This window comes from Crotalus tigris, unplaced genomic scaffold (assembly GCF_016545835.1).
Source record: "Crotalus tigris isolate CLP2741 ecotype Arizona unplaced genomic scaffold, ASM1654583v1 scf7180000019078.1875890, whole genome shotgun sequence".
NCBI classification, from domain to species: Eukaryota; Metazoa; Chordata; class Lepidosauria; order Squamata; family Viperidae; genus Crotalus; species Crotalus tigris.
Window position 1 is genome coordinate 576486 of NW_024097364.1, and position 17496 is coordinate 593981.

Here is a 17496-nt window from a genome sequence, read left to right on the forward strand (position 1 = left end):
TCTAAGACCTAATTTAATTTTGAAGTGTTTTCTCCAATGTAACATATAGCATTTTAATAAAGTAAATATAGCAAGTATCTGGGTTAAAAATACCCTGATCTAAGGATGATCCACAGTTAAGAATGGAGCCTATTATAGCAAAATTCAAGTTAAATATTAAATGGTTCAAATTAACTACACAACAAGTTGTTTATTATGCAATACTACTTACATAGTGTTATACAATTCTACGGTTCTGTCCTACATACACATTCGACTTAAGGACAGACCTTGGGAATGGAACTTGTTCTTAAACTGGGGACTCTTTATAATAGACCCCTAGATTGATGTTGAATTTTCATTTTACCATTATAAAAGAAACAATGTTTTAGCAGTAATTTTTTTCAACAAGACACTATCTTTTCTCTCATAGATTTTCTTCTGGAAAAACACCGCATTAAGTTCTGTATTACATTCATTTTTCTTAAGCAACCCAATTAAAAATACATCTGAATGTTTACAATGTTTTTTGCTTGATCCTAAAACAGCAACATATAAAATTACAAACAGAAAAATGTTTGAACAACGTAAAACTATATTATTAAACAGCAGCATTTTAAGGTTTTCCACTTTCTTATATTACATGCATTTAGTCTATACAGTCAATTAGACAAATATTAGAGTAGGCTTATTATAGAATAAAACTGAATAAAAAATCCCAGTTTTAAAATCAATCGTTTGTCTGTGTTGTATGTGTGTTTTCATAACATTTTTTCATAGTACTGAACAATTCAGATCTGAACGTGCTCTTTTTAACAACAGAATTCCAAACTAAGTTTAATCTACAGTGTTTTTTGACAATACACTTTAAGCATTTATTGGACTTTTTGATTTTAGTGCCACTGAAATTCCTTATTAGAAGTATGAAAAAAATCAATTGTAGCTTGCAAGCCAGTAACACATTTCTTAAAAACAAAAATTTAGAATAACGTGATGCAGTTACATTGCTTATGTAATATTGGATATAACAAGTTTCACCTTTTTCTGTAAACCAGGAAGATAGTTTTAAAAATGTGAAAGTAATATTAGTGTAATATAAATGTTTATTTTGTATATATTGATACTTCAGCAAATATTAATAAGAGTTAAAATAATTGCCCTATGAATGGGGATACAATTAAGGAGTTTGAATACTGTATATGTGTGGATCTGTTACATCTTTGCAGAAATCTATGATTATTAACACATACTTAGATCAATTTCTGTATTCTTAAGATACATACTTATCATCTATATTCCTAATATTTGAAGATGTATCAAACACCTGACTAGATGATAGATTACATGCTTCAAACCACACATAACCAACTGATAAGGTGAGCCAATCAAAATAGAGTTAACACCATTCCCAACCAACCACCTATCATATGATATTTCCCAAGAAGCAATAGGCAGTTCCAAGAAGGTTCCAGTGTATTTACACTATTCAGGTGACTCTGGGGGCACAGATAAATCTCCAAGTGACCTCAATGACTCTCAGAAAGATGAATGCAAGGAATATAAATCCTTCCATCCTCCACCATTCAGCCAGAACTGAAGACGTTTCTTGGATGAGAAGCAAAACATCTTCAAGGAAAAACAAAGTCCAACTGCCTTTTGAAAAAGCACCCTTGCTTATTTAGTGATCTGCCTTGAGTTGGTGGAGTCAAAATCTCCTCCTAAATTACTGCCTATACTAGGTTTGGTGGAGGTTTGTTGCATGGTCTAGCCACAACTGGGCTTAGTACTACTGGAACACAAATATAATAAGTATGTTCAGCTATGTTGTTCTGGATGCATCTGTGGTACTCAGAATCCAAACATAGTAGAACATCCACAATTACAAGAAGCCTACATTATAAGACCTTACAGAAAGATAAACCTCCACAATTATCATCAGTGGGATAAAAAAGACATCAAAATTGCCATCCAAAGTAGGAAGCCTGCCTCCACAACTGTGACACTTACTAACAGAAGCAGGGAAGGTCATAAGCCGTATAAATGCGAAGCAAAACACTCAAAACTATCAAAATGAACAAGCAGCATATTACCCGTGTGGCATTCAGAAGACAGTTCGCAGGAGCCCTGTTGTTTCATACAGAATGCTGCAAAAAGCAGCTCTCGCTCCAAAATATCAAGCATGAGAACATTCCAGTGCCACAGCCACCAATGTTGTATGTTAATCACAAAAATGATGTTAAACAATCCAGGGTGTTTTCTTCTGACTATGATTTCAGAAATTTAGAATGTTTCAAACTAGTGATAACTAATCATATGAATGTTTTAATAATACTGTAATATATATTTTTATACCAGAGAAGCACACAAACTCAAGTTGCAGGTTTGTATATATCCCACAAATGTTTGGATATAAACCATAAAGATTGAATAATTGTCAACAAAGTATAATACAGTGAGGAAAAAAAATATTTGATCCCCTGCTGATTTTGTACGTTTGTCCACTGACAAAGAAATGATCAGTCTATAAGTTTAATGGTAGGTTTATTTTTACAGCGAGAGACAGAATAACAACAAACAAATCCAGAAAAACATATTTCAAAGAAATTATAAATTGATTTGCATTTTAATGAGTGAAATAAGTATTTGACCCTTTTGTAAAACATGACTTAGTACTTGGTGGCAAAACACTTGCTGGCAATCAGAGGTCAGACATTTCTTGTAGTTGGCCACCAAGTTTGCACACATCTCAGGAGGGAGTTTTTCCCACTCCTCTTTGCAGATCCTCTCCAAGTCATTAAAGGTTTTGAGGCTGACGTTTGGCAGCTCAAACCTTCAGCTCCCTCGACAGATTTCCTATGGGATTAAGGTCTGGAGACTGGCTAGGCCACTCCAGGACCTTAATGTGCTTCTTCTTGAGTCAGTCCTTTGTTGCCTTGGCTGTGTGTTTTGGATCATTGCCATGCTGGAATACCCATCCAAGATCCATTTTCAATGCCCTGGCTGAGGGAAGGAGGTCCTCACCCAAGATTTGACGGTACATGGCCCTGTCTCTTTGATGCGGTGAAGTTATCCTGTCCCCTTAGCAGAGAAACACCCAAAGCATAATGTTTCCATTTCCATGTTTGACAGTGGAGATGGTGTTCTTGGAGTCATAGGCAGCATTCCTCCTCGTTGATGCCAAAGAGCTCGATTTTAGTCTCATCTGACCACAACACTTTCATCCAGATCTCCTCTGAATCATTCAGATGTTCATTGGCAAACTTCAGACCTGTGCTTTCTTGAGCGGGGTACCTTGAGGGCGCTGCAGGATTTCAGTCCTTCATGGCATAGCATGTTACCAATTGTTTTCTTGGTGTCTATGGTCCCAGCTGCCTTGAGATCACTGACAAGATCCTCCTGTGTAGTTCTGGGCTGATTCCTCACTGTTCTCATGATCAATGAAACAAAACGAGGTGAAATCTTGCATGGAGACCCAGACCGAGGGAGATTGACAGTTATTTTGTGTTACTTCCATTTGCGAATAATCACATCAACTGTTGTCACCTTCTCACCAAGCTGCTTGGTGATAGTCTTGTAGCTCATTCCAGCTTTGTGTAGGTCTACAGTCTTGTCCCTGACATCCTTGGACAGCTCTTTGGTCTTGGCCATGGTGGAGAATTTGGAATCTGATTGCTTGCTTGCTTCTGTGGACAAGTGTCTTTTATACAGGTAACAAGCTGAGATTAGGAGCACTCCCTTTAAGAGAGAGCTCCTAATCTCAGCTTGTTACCTGTATAAAAGACATCTCGGAGCCATACTTATATGGCTTATTTCACTCATTAAAATGAAAATCAATTTATCACTTTTTTGAATTGCGTTTTTCTGGATTTTTTGCTGTTATTCTGTCTCTCGTTACTAAAATAAACCTACCCTTAAAATTATAGACTGATCATTTCTTTGTCAGAGGCAAACATACAAAATCAGCAAGGGATCAAATAACTGTTTCCCTCACTGTACATTAAAAATGATAATTAAGTACAGCAAATAACTTCAAAATAATTAGTGATATGTAATTATACATTTATCTTTATCTATAAATTAGTTTAATTTTTCTCTTCATCCCACCCACTAGATTTTGATATGTAGCTAGGTAAGTACAATCTTATGCATCCCTATTTTAATCCGTTTTTTATTTGTTTTAATTACCTGTCCATTGCACGGTCACGCATTCTATCCCTTTGCCTCTGTTTCTCTTTTCTTTGTTTTGTCTCTTCATCATCATCATCACAGCCATCACCAGTTGCTACAGAAAGTTATATTTCAGAAGCAACATTCATTTTTTTAAGAACATTTTTTTAAATTCTACATATCCTCTTTGACCTATGTGTTGATAATCTTGTGGGAATATTAAGAAAGAATTACCACAATTTCATGCCTAATGTAATTTCAAACATTTATTTATAACTCACAGACTCAGATGCATATGCATAGTCTTAACACAAATACGAAGCTGACCTAATTGTCTTTGGCTTCTGAAAAGACAAGCAGTTTCAGACCTGTTTAATACCCGGATAGGAGATCACCAGGAAACAGCAGGGCTGTTTATTAGGCTGAGAAATCAAAGTAAACATAATGAAAGATGGTAATATAATGTAGTTGTTAAGGTGTTGGGCTAGAAGCAGGGTGACTTAGTTCAACATAGCCAGAAAAAGTTTCTAGGTTACTTTCTCTTTCAGACCAATCTATCTCACAGGACTTTTGTGCAAAAAAAAAAATGGAAGCCTTTTTTTTGCTACCCTGAGCAAAAGACAGGTTATAACTCAGTCATTCAATCTTACCGACAAGGAAAATTACATTCTAATTTATGATGTCAGTAGGAGCTGAATTTGACTAAAAAGTGCTTCAATTTTGATAAACTAACAACAAATAAAATGCTGATTTCAGTTATTCTGAGGTGTTGCTTATAAGCATTTAGGACAGAACTCACCAACTATTTTGGAACAGTAGGCACATATAGAATTTTGAGAACAAGAATGTTACCATGGGATTTTTAGGGGAAGTCAGAGATATTAATGGAAAAATGGATTGTTCTTGAGGCTGATGGTTGTCATTTAGACTTTTTTCAGTTAAAAGAATTTAAAGATATAAACTAGATGAGGAAGTAAGTTTAGCAAACACCAAGAAACGTGTTCAAGGTTTACAGATATCTGGTGTATTATTACAATATTAACCTTCTAGATATAATGAGCCTATGACCATAGTTATAAATAAAAAGGCTATTATTATATACTAACAGACTAAAATGAAATTTTGATTGAGGGAAAGCAAAATCTGTTATTTGGGAACCTCACTGAATTAAACAGGGCATTCTGGAGATTTGCATCATTTGTGGATATCATTATACCACAGCAGAAATTTGTTTCACTGAATCCAAAGTTTGTTATATCAAGATCCAGTAAACCTATCCAAGAATTGTACAACTCATGCATTTATTTACTATTCTTTTAAAAAAATCTGCATTCTGAACAGGGAAGTATGGATACTAGAATGCTATCCCCAAAGAAATAATAGGGGTTCATTCTAAAGTTAATATATGGTTCCAAGTGAAAAGAAAGAAACATAGGTGTTTCAATTGCATCTATATATCTTACCATACTTTTTCCTTTGAGAGCTTCATTGCCTCTTTTATACTCCTTTAAAAAAAGAGAAGAAACAACACATTAATTCTACAGTTATAGAGGAATTTATATAAGATATGTTAACAGTGATTTGTTATATTGATTGAAAAATATTTACAAGAAATACAACTTCTGAAAATTCAACTTTAAAGGCAGCGTTTGTAAACAACTTTCTACAAGAATGCTGACAAATAGACTAATTTTATCAATTCAAATATAAACAACTTATATTCATTTATTTCAACTAGAGATTAAATCCTGCATGTTTCTTCAAATTATAGCCTTTTTTATTTTTCTATTTGAAGATGCATTCATTCCATTGTATGTGCAACTGGAGATTCTGGAGGAGCAAGTAGTTCAGCACTAATGGAAAAATAGAATTCAGGATTCACATATGCTCTTTTCAAGCATGCTTTGCAGAGTAAAAAATATTAAGCTCTATCTGCATTTAGTTTACATGTAGCACAATTGTCTCAGAATTGAAATGACAATGTGGACATGAGATAAAAATCCTCTTTTCAGACAAATGAACTATACTGAAGTGCTGATTATATGCAGACAGTGGTAGGGAACCATGAAATTATTACACTGATTTTCTCAGGAGGCAATAATGCTTGCAGTATCCTACAATGAATTAATTTTTAGCTGCTAGACCAGTCTTTGCTAATCTAATGATAGGATGGGAGCCAACTATTTTTCCCAAAATGAAATGATGATTAGATTTATATCCTGCCTTTACTTCATATTATTTTAGGTACTGTAGATAATGATGCTGCCTCCAGCAGCTGACCCAGCTGTTCTCACAGTGGTCCAGAGCAACATGGTACAGAGCTAGAACTTTTTAAGACATTTCATCTCTGGAGACAGAATGATTTTGCACATGACTTGTAGCATTCTCAAAATGCACAAGAATTACAATTCTTTGAATTCCTAGCAAGCTTAAGTATAATCATGTTGGTTGGAGCATAAGAGTTGTAGCCTCAACAAATCTGGAGGCTGTGCTTGATCATACTATCTTTCAAATTAGAAATCTAATGTAAGAATGAAGCAATTATTCTGTGTGCTATGAAGAGCAAATGCTTTCTTTTTACTCTATATTGAATTACAGGTAGTCCTTGCTTAATTGACAGTAATTGGGGCCAAGTACTCTAGTACTGAACAACACAGTGGTAAAGAACAATGTCATGTGACCGCACCAACATATGATAGCAGTTCTGGGTGTCCCACCTGCCATGATTACGTGAATCATGCACCAATCACATGAACATCATTTGCAGTCTCCTGCTGGCTTCCTCACTGAATTTGTTTGTCAAAAGCTGGTGGTGTAGGTTGCAAATACAGAAGATATGATTATGGAACACTGTGACATAATTATGAGCCAGGTGCCAACTTCATGAATTACAATCACATGACCGTAGTGCAGTGCAACAATCACAATGAGGACCAATTGTAAACCTGCCCCCCCATTCAATGCCAGTACCACTTTGAACAGTTGCTGAACAAGTGGTTAAATAAGGTCTATCTGTATATTTCTTGGACATTAAATCACTAAAAAACAAAATGTTTAAAGAAATAAAAATGGAAAATTGCACTGTTATAATTTTAATGGTTTTAGAAACTGCATATGGCCCATAATGAACATACTATATATTATTCATACATTCTATGAATAGAGTAACTTACAATATTTATAATACCTTTAGCTTCAAAGACATGTTAAAAAACAACAAATTACAATATTTTTTTCCTCTTATTTGGGAAAGTTACTTACACCTTTATCTCCTTCATCTGCTGACTTGTCTTCTTCACCACCATCTGTCAATACACAAGATATAAAACCACTCTGAATAAATGGCTTCTATTCTTCAATGGTCCAAACAACAGTATCAGTCTAAAGCAATAGTACCATTATTTCTCACTAACCGATTAAAAACTGCACAAGATCTCTTTTATGAACTATTTTTATCTAGCAATGAAAAATGATAATTATTAAAAATTGACTAGATTATAAAAAAAAATGATAGTGCTGTGAAGTTCTGAGTTTCAGAGAAGCATTTCTACTGAACGTGGATGTTGCCAAGGTATATTATAATAGATTAGAAGCTACCGTATATGCCGGCGTACAAGGCGACCTGGCGTATAAGACGATCCCCGTCTTTATAGCCGGGCCGCATTCCTAGAACGTTGTCTTATACACCGGAAACTACCAGTATTTACGGCGTATAAGACGACTCGGCGTATAAGACGACCCCCATCTTTGGCGCCGATTTCAGCGCTCGCGGAAGTCGCCTTATACGCCGGCATTTACGGTAGGGATTAGGATCAGCAAATAATGCATCCAGATCTCAAAATAAAATTGAATGTTTACCATTGTCAGAATCATCTCTTTCACTTTCTGTCTTTGCCTGCTTGCTGTCTGGTTCCTCTCCACTTTGGGGTTGTTTCCGCTTGTATAACCCGCCTTCATTATCTGAACGTCCACCCAGACGACCACGAAAAGCTCTCCTCTTGGGCTAGAGACAAGTTGAACAAAACATTCTTGACCCATTGATTGACGCCAGCAGTGTACCAGAGAATATTTTAAGAATGCTTCTTGCTATTCCTTTCTGATGAAAAATTTAAAATTGCAAGGAAAGTCAAAAAATAAGCTTGTGTGCATTTGACAATGTAAAAACGATAAGCCTATCACAACTTTCTTATTTACTAAAGTAGTCTCATTTATAATTATTAAAATAGCTATGAGAGTTCCTAGTATTAGCATGTTAAACTTACTCTGCCACGTGTCCTGCCGAATCCATAGGGCATGTTCCCAGGAATCCTTCCCATTCCTTGCATTCCCATCATGCCATAATCATAATCCCCATAGTTGCCATACTTTCCATAGTCGCCATAGTCTCCATAATCACCATAATCCCTATACTCAGGGACCATTGCTCGAGAAAAGAGTGATGGAAGCCTGTTAGGTCCAGGTCCTCCCATAGTCCTCCCGCCCATGTAATTCATTTCATTCCAGTGTGTAGACAGCCGTTCTGTACTGGAGGGCATGAAGCAGTCACGATTGAAAGTGTTTGGACGACCTCGATTTTGGCCCCTCCCTCTAACAAAACCATAGTTGTTTCCTCTGTTACCAGGTTGATCTCTGCGGTTACCAGGAGCATCATAGTGACTTCCAAAAGTATCATTCCGATCTAATCCAACTTCATTATAGTTATAGCTGGTTCTGTACAGATCACGGTCAGGTACTGCAGCTCTAGAGTCGTATGATTCAAAAGATTCAAATCTGAAAGAGCTGTATCACAAGTAAAGAATCTAGTCAGCAGCTAAGAGAGATTTTAAAGAACTACCAATTCCCATGCTGGGATTGTTCCAGTTTAGTTGTAACAATATTCAACAGCTGATTATCTGTCATACGTGCAGAAATTCACAGCCATACTTACTGACAGGTTGTGGAGTTGTTAGGCTGAGAATGAATTGCACCTGAGAGCCCAGAGCCTCTAAGCAGTCAGAACTCAACATGGGCAAAACAGATCAGTCGGATGTATTAGACAACAGTTTTATACACTTGATAAGATTTATGAGTAAATACTCCATATTTTTATCAGATGCTCAAGGCAGTGAGACCTTGAGGAGATCCAAACTCATTGGTAACCTCGCATTGCAATGAACAAGGACATACATTCAATTTCATAGTTACTAAGATTGTTGGCCATGCAGATACAAAAATAGCCAGGGAAGTGAAGTTTAGGAAATGGGCCCCTCGTCAGTCACCAGGAATGCTGATTTACCACCATCTTATCAGGTACTTAGGAGCCGAGGGCTTAGCAGCCCAAGGAAACAAAAGCCAATTGCCAGCCATTAACACACCAGTTGATCAATAGGAAGGTGCCACCTAAATATGCCACATAAAACAGGGTAAAGCATGTATTCCAATAGAGCAGTGGTGGCGAACCTATGGCACACATGCCAGAGGCGGCACTCAGCACTCTTTGTTGGCATGCGTGCAGTTGCCCGAGTCCCACCTCCCCCCGCAGCCCCCTCCTCAGCAGCAGCCGCTCTGGAGGAATCACCCCCGGGCGCAGCCTGCATGGAGCAGCACAGCCAAGGACATGGCAGCCAGGCAGCGGGGACAAGACTCCACCCTTGTGCCCCATTGCGCACAGATGATATTGCGGGGCGCAGGTGGAGGGCGTGGCAGCCATGGCGCTGCTGGGCCATCTGCGGCAGGCTGTGGAGGCGGTGGGTGGCTCTGCGGGCAGGCGGGGCAGGGCAGTTTTTGGGCACTCGGTTACCCAGCTGCCTTCACGCCTAAGGTGGGACTAAAACTTAGCTTCCTGGTTTCCAGCCTGATATCTTTAATCACTATGCCAAAAATGGTTCTTAAAAATTGATTAAAAATAAAATTTAAATTACCTTCCCTGATCTTCCATGCCTTCTCCAGCATTGCCAGTGTTTTCCTTTGATAGCATATCCAAACGCTGGTTTATTTTTGCTATGATGGAATCAGAGTTTTCTGCCTCCAGTGTTCCAGTATTGTAATTTACAACTGGCATACTAGTACCCATTGTCATGTCAGAAGCTTTAGAAGTATTCCAGGTAGTTGGGGGAACAGTAGCATCATAATTATATGTGGGACCCGTGGTAGTATTACTGTCTTGAGCACCATAATAATTATATCCTTCATAACCTGGTTAAAAAACAGATTAAATCTAGATTGCACAATCAACAAAAACAGAACTTACAAGCTTGCACCTAAGTTAATGGAAACCAACTCCATATCAAAAATCATACACACCTTCAAATAAAACAGGCAAAAATATTTATTAGCTTAATACTTGTTGTTTTAAGACCAGAGTCTGTGTTAAATGATATGCCCATAGATTTACAATATCAGGTAGAGATTATACTTTCAAAAATATAACTATCACAGAACTATCATAAATGTTCATAAAAGAACATTTATCTCACACATAGCTTTTTGAAAGGACTTCAAAAGTAACGTTAGAAAGTAAAATATTACTTTACAGAAAGCTTGGATCCAACTTCCAGCAGAGGTAGTGAGTCAATCAATCAGTAACTGAGTTTAAGCATGCTTGGGATGAATATATTTTGTCATCCGACAAAAAATAATAAATAAATAAATAATAGTAATAATAAATAAATAAAAATACATTAAAAAAAGAAAACAAAAATGAAAAACTCAAAGGAAAGACTCGATGGACCAATGGAGTTTTTTTGGCCATTGGTTTTCTATGTTGCTAAGGATAAAATACAAAATTATAAACTACAGTGGACCAAAATATGTCCAACATATCTTGATGGCCCCTATCAGCCTCCTCGACACACCAGAATTTTTAAAATTTAGTATAACAAAATAATCATATTTATTCAGAGCAATATTTATAGTCCCATATATATTTCAATGAGATGGTAAAAAATACCTATGGGGCATAATCCACCTTTTGGTAAATCCAGTCCCTTCCAGCAGACACCTGATGAATTTGAGACCTTCCTGGAACCCACTGTCACATCTTCCCTTTGCCATGTTTTTTCCCTCCACTTTGGAATCTTTCCAAATGTTTTATCTCATCATTCTGCACTGAAAATTAAATTTTTTGAAAGGGATGCCTCCTTGTTGTTGTACCTTGATCTTATTTTACTAAGTTATTAATATATTGGGACAGAGTTCAAAATGAGAGAGACATGGATTTATGTAGTTGATATAAGTAAAGTGGATATCACTTTATTTCTTAAAAAAAAAATAGAGAAATGCCTCAAACTGTCTTTCAGTTTAAAGCAAAACTTTGGAAAAGTAAACAAAACACATACCTTGCCAACTTCCCATGTTTGTGGCATATGTACCTTAATGAGACACAGAGACAAAGTTTATTTCTACCTTAAATACATCAAGATCTTTTATTTATCAATGTACATAGCCACTCATCTATCCAAAGAACAGAAATAAGTATTTCAATTCAAATGTATAAATCAATTGTAAAGAAATAGATAAAATTTCATTATTAACACATACAAACACAGTCATACTAGGCCCAAACGCCACTAACCTTATTTTGACTTTAGAGCCTGGGGAACTGCCAATATTCACAGCCTTCCAGAAGGCTAACAGGGTCAGGACTATTTGTATCTCCAGAGGGAGGCTCCTTTACAAGTCCCATGACAGAGAAGGTACACTCCCTGGGGCCCATCAAGTGCCATTACTTCACTTAACTGGATTCAAACATACCCAATCTGATTGGATGGTTTTAAAAATGATGTCCAACATTGAATTGCACCCAGAAGCTGGTTGGAAGCCAGCATTTAACATGTAATTGTGCAAAGATTCTCCTGACTATGGCTGCCACCTACAACCTGAGCTGGAGCCATAAATCCTCTCCCCTTGATTGTGCATCAACTCTGCCTGGGGGACTGTTAACCCATAAAGCTATTGATAGAAAATTAATAAATGCAGGGAACTTTGAAACTCATAGCTATTTATAGTCTTGTCAAGGTTGAGTTGAAGCTGGTTCTTCCCAAACTTGATCCACACGGCATCCATACACTGAAGAAGCACAGTGGTGGCACAGGATAGAGTTGTACAACTAAGCCGAGATTACTTGAGGAGAGGACAGTCTATTACCTCCTTTGTTGTGCCATCTCCTCCCACAAAGAAGCATTAACCACCATTTGGCAGAACTCGTAGACAAGGACCCTACCCACTTCCCAGGGAATCATTAGATAAAACTCAGCTGATATAACCGGACAAGACTGGGCACCAGTTATTTCATAGGCTCAATATAGTCAGAGGCTAGGCATCTTTAGTGGTTGTGCTCTAATTCCAGAGGATCCTGGATGGGACAGATTATTTGTACCCTTTCCAGTCAGATTTCAGGCACAGATATGGGATGGAAATAGTACCGGATGTGTTTCTGGATGACCTCTGGTGAGAATGGGATGGGGGAGGTAGTACATCCATCCTGACTTGTCTTGACCTCTCAGTTAATATCTCTGCTGTGTGATCTGCACTGGGTGCAAGTTTGCTTCTGGGTTCAATTCATGTTGGTTATCACCTTTAAAGCCCTTCATGGCATGGCACTAGGTTACTTGAGGAACTGTCTCATTCCAATTATATCAACCTGTCCCACCCAGTCAGGCAGGGAGGGACTGCTACAGATTTTATCAGCTAAAGAATTTTGACTAGCAAAATATAGGAAGAGAGTCTTCTCTGAAATGTATTGCCTTTCAGAAATATAGTATTAAGACCTGTCTCTGCCACTTCACTGGTATCTAAGAGGGTTTCACCACTTTCAAGGTGGCTGGTGGTTGAGGGCTCTCCCTCTGCCTTGTTAACATTTTAGTCTTGTTAATTTTTTAACTTTGATTTTTATTATTTAACTTGTAAATTTTCTTTGATTTTAAATTTTAAACTGTGCTTTAGTCATTTTTTTATATTATTTTATGATGTTTGTAAACTGTCCAGAATCACCTAAGTTAGATGTGCGTGTAGAAATTTGAGAAATAAAAATAAACCTTATATGAAAGATGCTCATCATCACAGCAGCCATGCAAGGGTTCCCCCAACATCTCCATGCTCAGAAAGGATTAAGTCAACCAAAACAGGGTAGTCAAGTGGCTATTTGTGGATGCAACAAAGGCAGAAAAATAACTATATTTTTACTACCCTTATCACCACAAAGTAGTCCTTAATAAAGTCTCTTACCCATGCTTGGTCAGACTTGCTTTGTCTTCTTGTGATGCTCTAGGCATTTGTTATGTTGCTTCATCTCCTTGTTCCTCTGAAAACCAGGGAGCTCTCCAAGATAAACATGCATAGAGAATCTGCATAAGCCCTATGTGGTCTAAGGCAGGGGTCCCCAATCTCTGGGCCTGTAAGCTGTTTGCAAAAGGGTTGCAGAAATGGCAGGTGAGCACATGCGCATCCTCACTTGCACAAGCAGCAGCGTGTGTGCATACTCACTGTTCGTGCAAATGAAACTGCGCTTGTGCTTGCTGGCTGTTTGTGCGGAACTATCCCTCCCCTCCCCCCTTTGCCGGTCTGCAAAGCCGGAAAGGCTGGGGAACTCTGGTGTAAGGTGGGTTGCTTGCCAGTGGTGGCTAAAATCTTGGTGAAACTGAAGATCAGTTTTAGAAAGTATCCCATGTGATTTCTGAAACCACATCAAGCAGCCTGGTCAACTAGGCTTCCTTTCTTGCACTGTGGGCAGCTTGGAAAATTCACATTAGAATAAATATGAAATTATTCTTTTTTGTATTCCATGGCAAAAATTCTGCATGAATATTATATAGTAGAAAAATCAGAAAGTAACATTAGATTAGAATTAGTGAAACAAGTTCTTCCACAATCTCCCTTTATAAAGGAAGTTAAATGATACATGTCAAGCAATAGCTGAATATTTTTATTTTATATAAAATCAAAGCTCTAATTTATATAAATTCTGATAGAAATTAGTATGATAGAAAACTCATATAAACTATAACTAAGTATTTAATCTAATAAGCCCAGAAGGAAATTATTCTCAATATATGCCTGTGAAAATATTCTGATATTGAAAAGTCATGCTATTAAAATAATTCTTATTCTGCGACTCAGGTTTAAAATAGTCATGGTTATAATCAACTTACAAGTGTAGCTGTATTTATTTTCTTACCATGAGTATTGGTGTTGTCAGTACCCCAAGAGCTATAACCTGTAAAAGAAAAGTTGAATGTATTAATAAATTAAAAAAAACTCCACAGTATATTTCTCAAGACTTGCTCTGTATCTTCCATATCCATTCAGAGGTTTATCTTTAATACATTTTGTGTATCTGTTAGGAATCAAGCCTTTGGGAAGTTGTGTGTTTTCCACTGCTACCAATAAAATAGCAGAAACAGAAATCAGTCCAAATGCCAAGGTTGTGCACACTGACTTACATTTTGTTCAATCCTCTGGAACTAATTCTGAAAGTAACATTATACGCGGCCTACAATATCTTATTACACAAATGCTTATTAACCAATCATGCTTCCAAAACAATTAGTGAGAATTAAGAGTTATCTAAATTCAGCTCTTTCAAATGAGTAAACCAAGACTACTCAAATATGGAAGATTTTACTTAAAAAAATAATTTAGGTCTATATCATACAATACATAAAAATAAACCCTTATCTGGAACCAAGGTTTCTTATGAAAAGAACCAAAAGCCCTTCTAAATGGGAGCAAAATAAACAATTTATTTTATACTAAATGAATATTTCAGGAAAAAAATACCTGAACATATAAAACTAATACTAAGTACTTTGTAGAGTCCTTGGTTGTTCACTTCCAGGTATTTCATTACCTGACTAGGTAACACTTGCAATGTGGGCTTTACTCTCTGTTTATGTACAATAGCTTGCCCTGCCAGGGTGTTGTTTTCTCCTTGGTAGTTCTTTCATTAGGTATTATTTTCTGCCTGATTGCCTGGTGTTATCTGAGTGTTGGTCGCTACGGATGATGAGTTCCGGGGTTTTGTTTCCTTCTTAGCTTTTTTATTTTCTTGTCAATGCCCTAATCAAGGAACTACCAAGGAGAAGACCACATTTACCACCAACACTAGAAGAGCAGGTTACTTTACATAAACAGGGAGCAAAGCTCACGTTCACTGGCACTGATGATGTTACTTAATTGGGTAATGAAATGTTTGTAAGCAAATGACCAAGCTTAAAGAGCATCAAGGACTCCAGAGTTCAATCCTGAGTTAAATATATTCTCTTCTATTGGATTATGTACTTTATGTAACATAAATCAAGGTAATATGCTAAATAAAATTGCAACAGAATTGTGATACTCACATTTTCTATAAAAAAATCAATCATTCTGAGAAATTAATATTACTGATTCTTATGTATATTCACAGTGCAGATAGTTGTAAACATAACTGTAAATATTACTGCTTTTATGGGTGTACTCTTTTTAACATTTGGTTCTCAATAAAGTACCTCAGAACATTAAACTAGCATAAAATCACACACATTATATTTATTTTTCCCTTCAGTTCAATTGTGTCCTATTCTGGGAAACTGCCAAGACAAATACCTGCAGTTTTCTTAGTAAAGTATTTCAAAAGTAGTTTGCCATTGCCTCTTTTCTAGGGCTGAAAAAAAGTTACTAGCCCAAGATCATCTAAGTGGCTTTGTGCTATGGTGAGACTAGAACTCATAGACAGAGATAGTGTGTATATACATAAATATATAGGAGAGGCAGCAACCCTCTCTTGGCCTTTTGAAAATGAGTTTAAAACATGGCTGTTCAGCCCCATGCAGGGAGGCCAAAGGGCTATGCAGCTATGGGGCTGATTGGCACCCTTTTTAAATTAATTTTGAACATGATTCAATCATTCTTGCCTGCTTTTAAATTTTAAAAATTTGAGAATGCGCACAAACACATTTGTTGCACTTTTTGGTATAACTGTATTGGATGTTGCAAAAGAACATCACTAAAATTGTTATGTAACAAATAAACGGAAACAGCAGCAAGACTGAGAATTTCCATTTTTTTTACATTTCATCCTAAACCTTTCAGCCATTATGTAGTATCATATAGTATCTTATAACATAGAATGCCTTACTGACATCTTGGATTTCAATATTGTATTCAGCTAGCATCACCACTGGCAAAAAGTTTGTGGAAGCTGTAGTACAAGCATCTGGCAGGGACCGAGGTATTTGTTGCCTTGGATACCGGTCAAGTTCATTATGGTATAATGATTTCTACACTAAAACCCATTTTATCAGACATAAGATTCCACTTCATAGGAGGAGTAAGTTTAACTTTCAAAAGTTTCACTGCCATGAGTACTAAAAATATCTACTCAGTTTCATAGGAAATATCATAGCTTCTATATTCATGCTACCTGCTTTATCTTCAAGATATACTACTATATACTATATACTACTACTACTACTATATAGTATGTATTATATACTACTACAATACGTCCAAGATCTGAACACACTTTTAACAGAATGAAACAGGGGTCTTCAAACTTGGCCCTTTAATGACTTGTGGACTTCATTTCCCAGAATTCCTCAGCTAGGCTGAAGTCCACATGTCATAAAAGGGCCAAGTTTGAAGACCCCTGGAATGAAAGATGACTTAATAAAGCTGAAGGTTATCCTCTGATCTAAGCTTCTGGATACAATTTTTTTTAAAAAAAAAAAAATCATGTAGGCAGATATTCCTAAGTTACATTGAAAAGGGTATTCTCTTTTTTCCCTTGATATATTTTCTTTCTCCTTCTCCCTTCCCTAAACAGTCATACTGTTTACAAATAAAACATTTTAATAAACTCCCCGACATTTTAAACCAAATACGCATTTGTAAAATACTCACAATGAACAATTTTCTAATTGTTAAGTATGCACTGTACCATATCTTAACCATACAAGTTGAGTTTACTCAATTTGCCAGGCTAAAATGCAGCTGGCCAAATTGGCGACTTAGTATTTGGTACCACCAAGTGTCAATATACCACTTGCTACCATTATAAATATCACACAGCCCTCAGATCCTGGGTTTCCCCACTGCTCAGTTGACGTACTCTAGTATTTATTTATTCATCCTTGAACTGGCAAACAACTACACCAGCATAAATTTTGTTTTTTCCCTTCATCCTATTCTGCCTGAATTCCAAAATGATGAACCACAAAACCGATTTTACACTCCTTGAGTCTACCCTTGGAGAGTGTGAAAAGAAGCCCGAAAACGCTACTTAGGATTGGAACAAGATGAACACGTGGTCATGGGGACCTGACAGGAAAAATGAGGTGGCAAGGCAAGTTTGTTCTTCCTGACAGGTAGCATAATCAGTGGAACGACTTGCCT

General features: G+C 36.8%; 1 protein-coding gene across 4 annotated transcripts in view; it reads right to left on the reverse strand.

Annotated features, from left to right (window-relative positions):
- Positions 1 to 17496, reverse strand: part of AKAP8 (A-kinase anchoring protein 8) — a 32446-nt gene that overhangs the window by 14018 nt on the left and 932 nt on the right. For 2 of the 4 annotated variants that reach the window (XR_005558657.1, XM_039359495.1), the window contains exons 2-8: positions 14300 to 14338; positions 11463 to 11495; positions 10047 to 10320; positions 8409 to 8925; positions 8005 to 8149; positions 7410 to 7451; positions 4165 to 4261 (exon numbers count right to left, since the gene is read on the reverse strand). Coding sequence is in view for 3 of the 4 variants with exons in the window: in XM_039359495.1 (XP_039215429.1) it covers positions 4165 to 4261; positions 7410 to 7451; positions 8005 to 8149; positions 8409 to 8925; positions 10047 to 10320; positions 11463 to 11495; positions 14300 to 14338 (1147 nt within the window). In the remaining variant the exon portion in view is untranslated. Of the gene's footprint in view, positions 1 to 4164; positions 4262 to 7409; positions 7452 to 8004; positions 8150 to 8408; positions 8926 to 10046; positions 10321 to 11462; positions 11496 to 13350; positions 13444 to 14299; positions 14339 to 17496 lie in introns of all 4 variants that reach the window. The other 2 variants (XM_039359497.1, XM_039359496.1) reach the window with 2 other exon arrangements.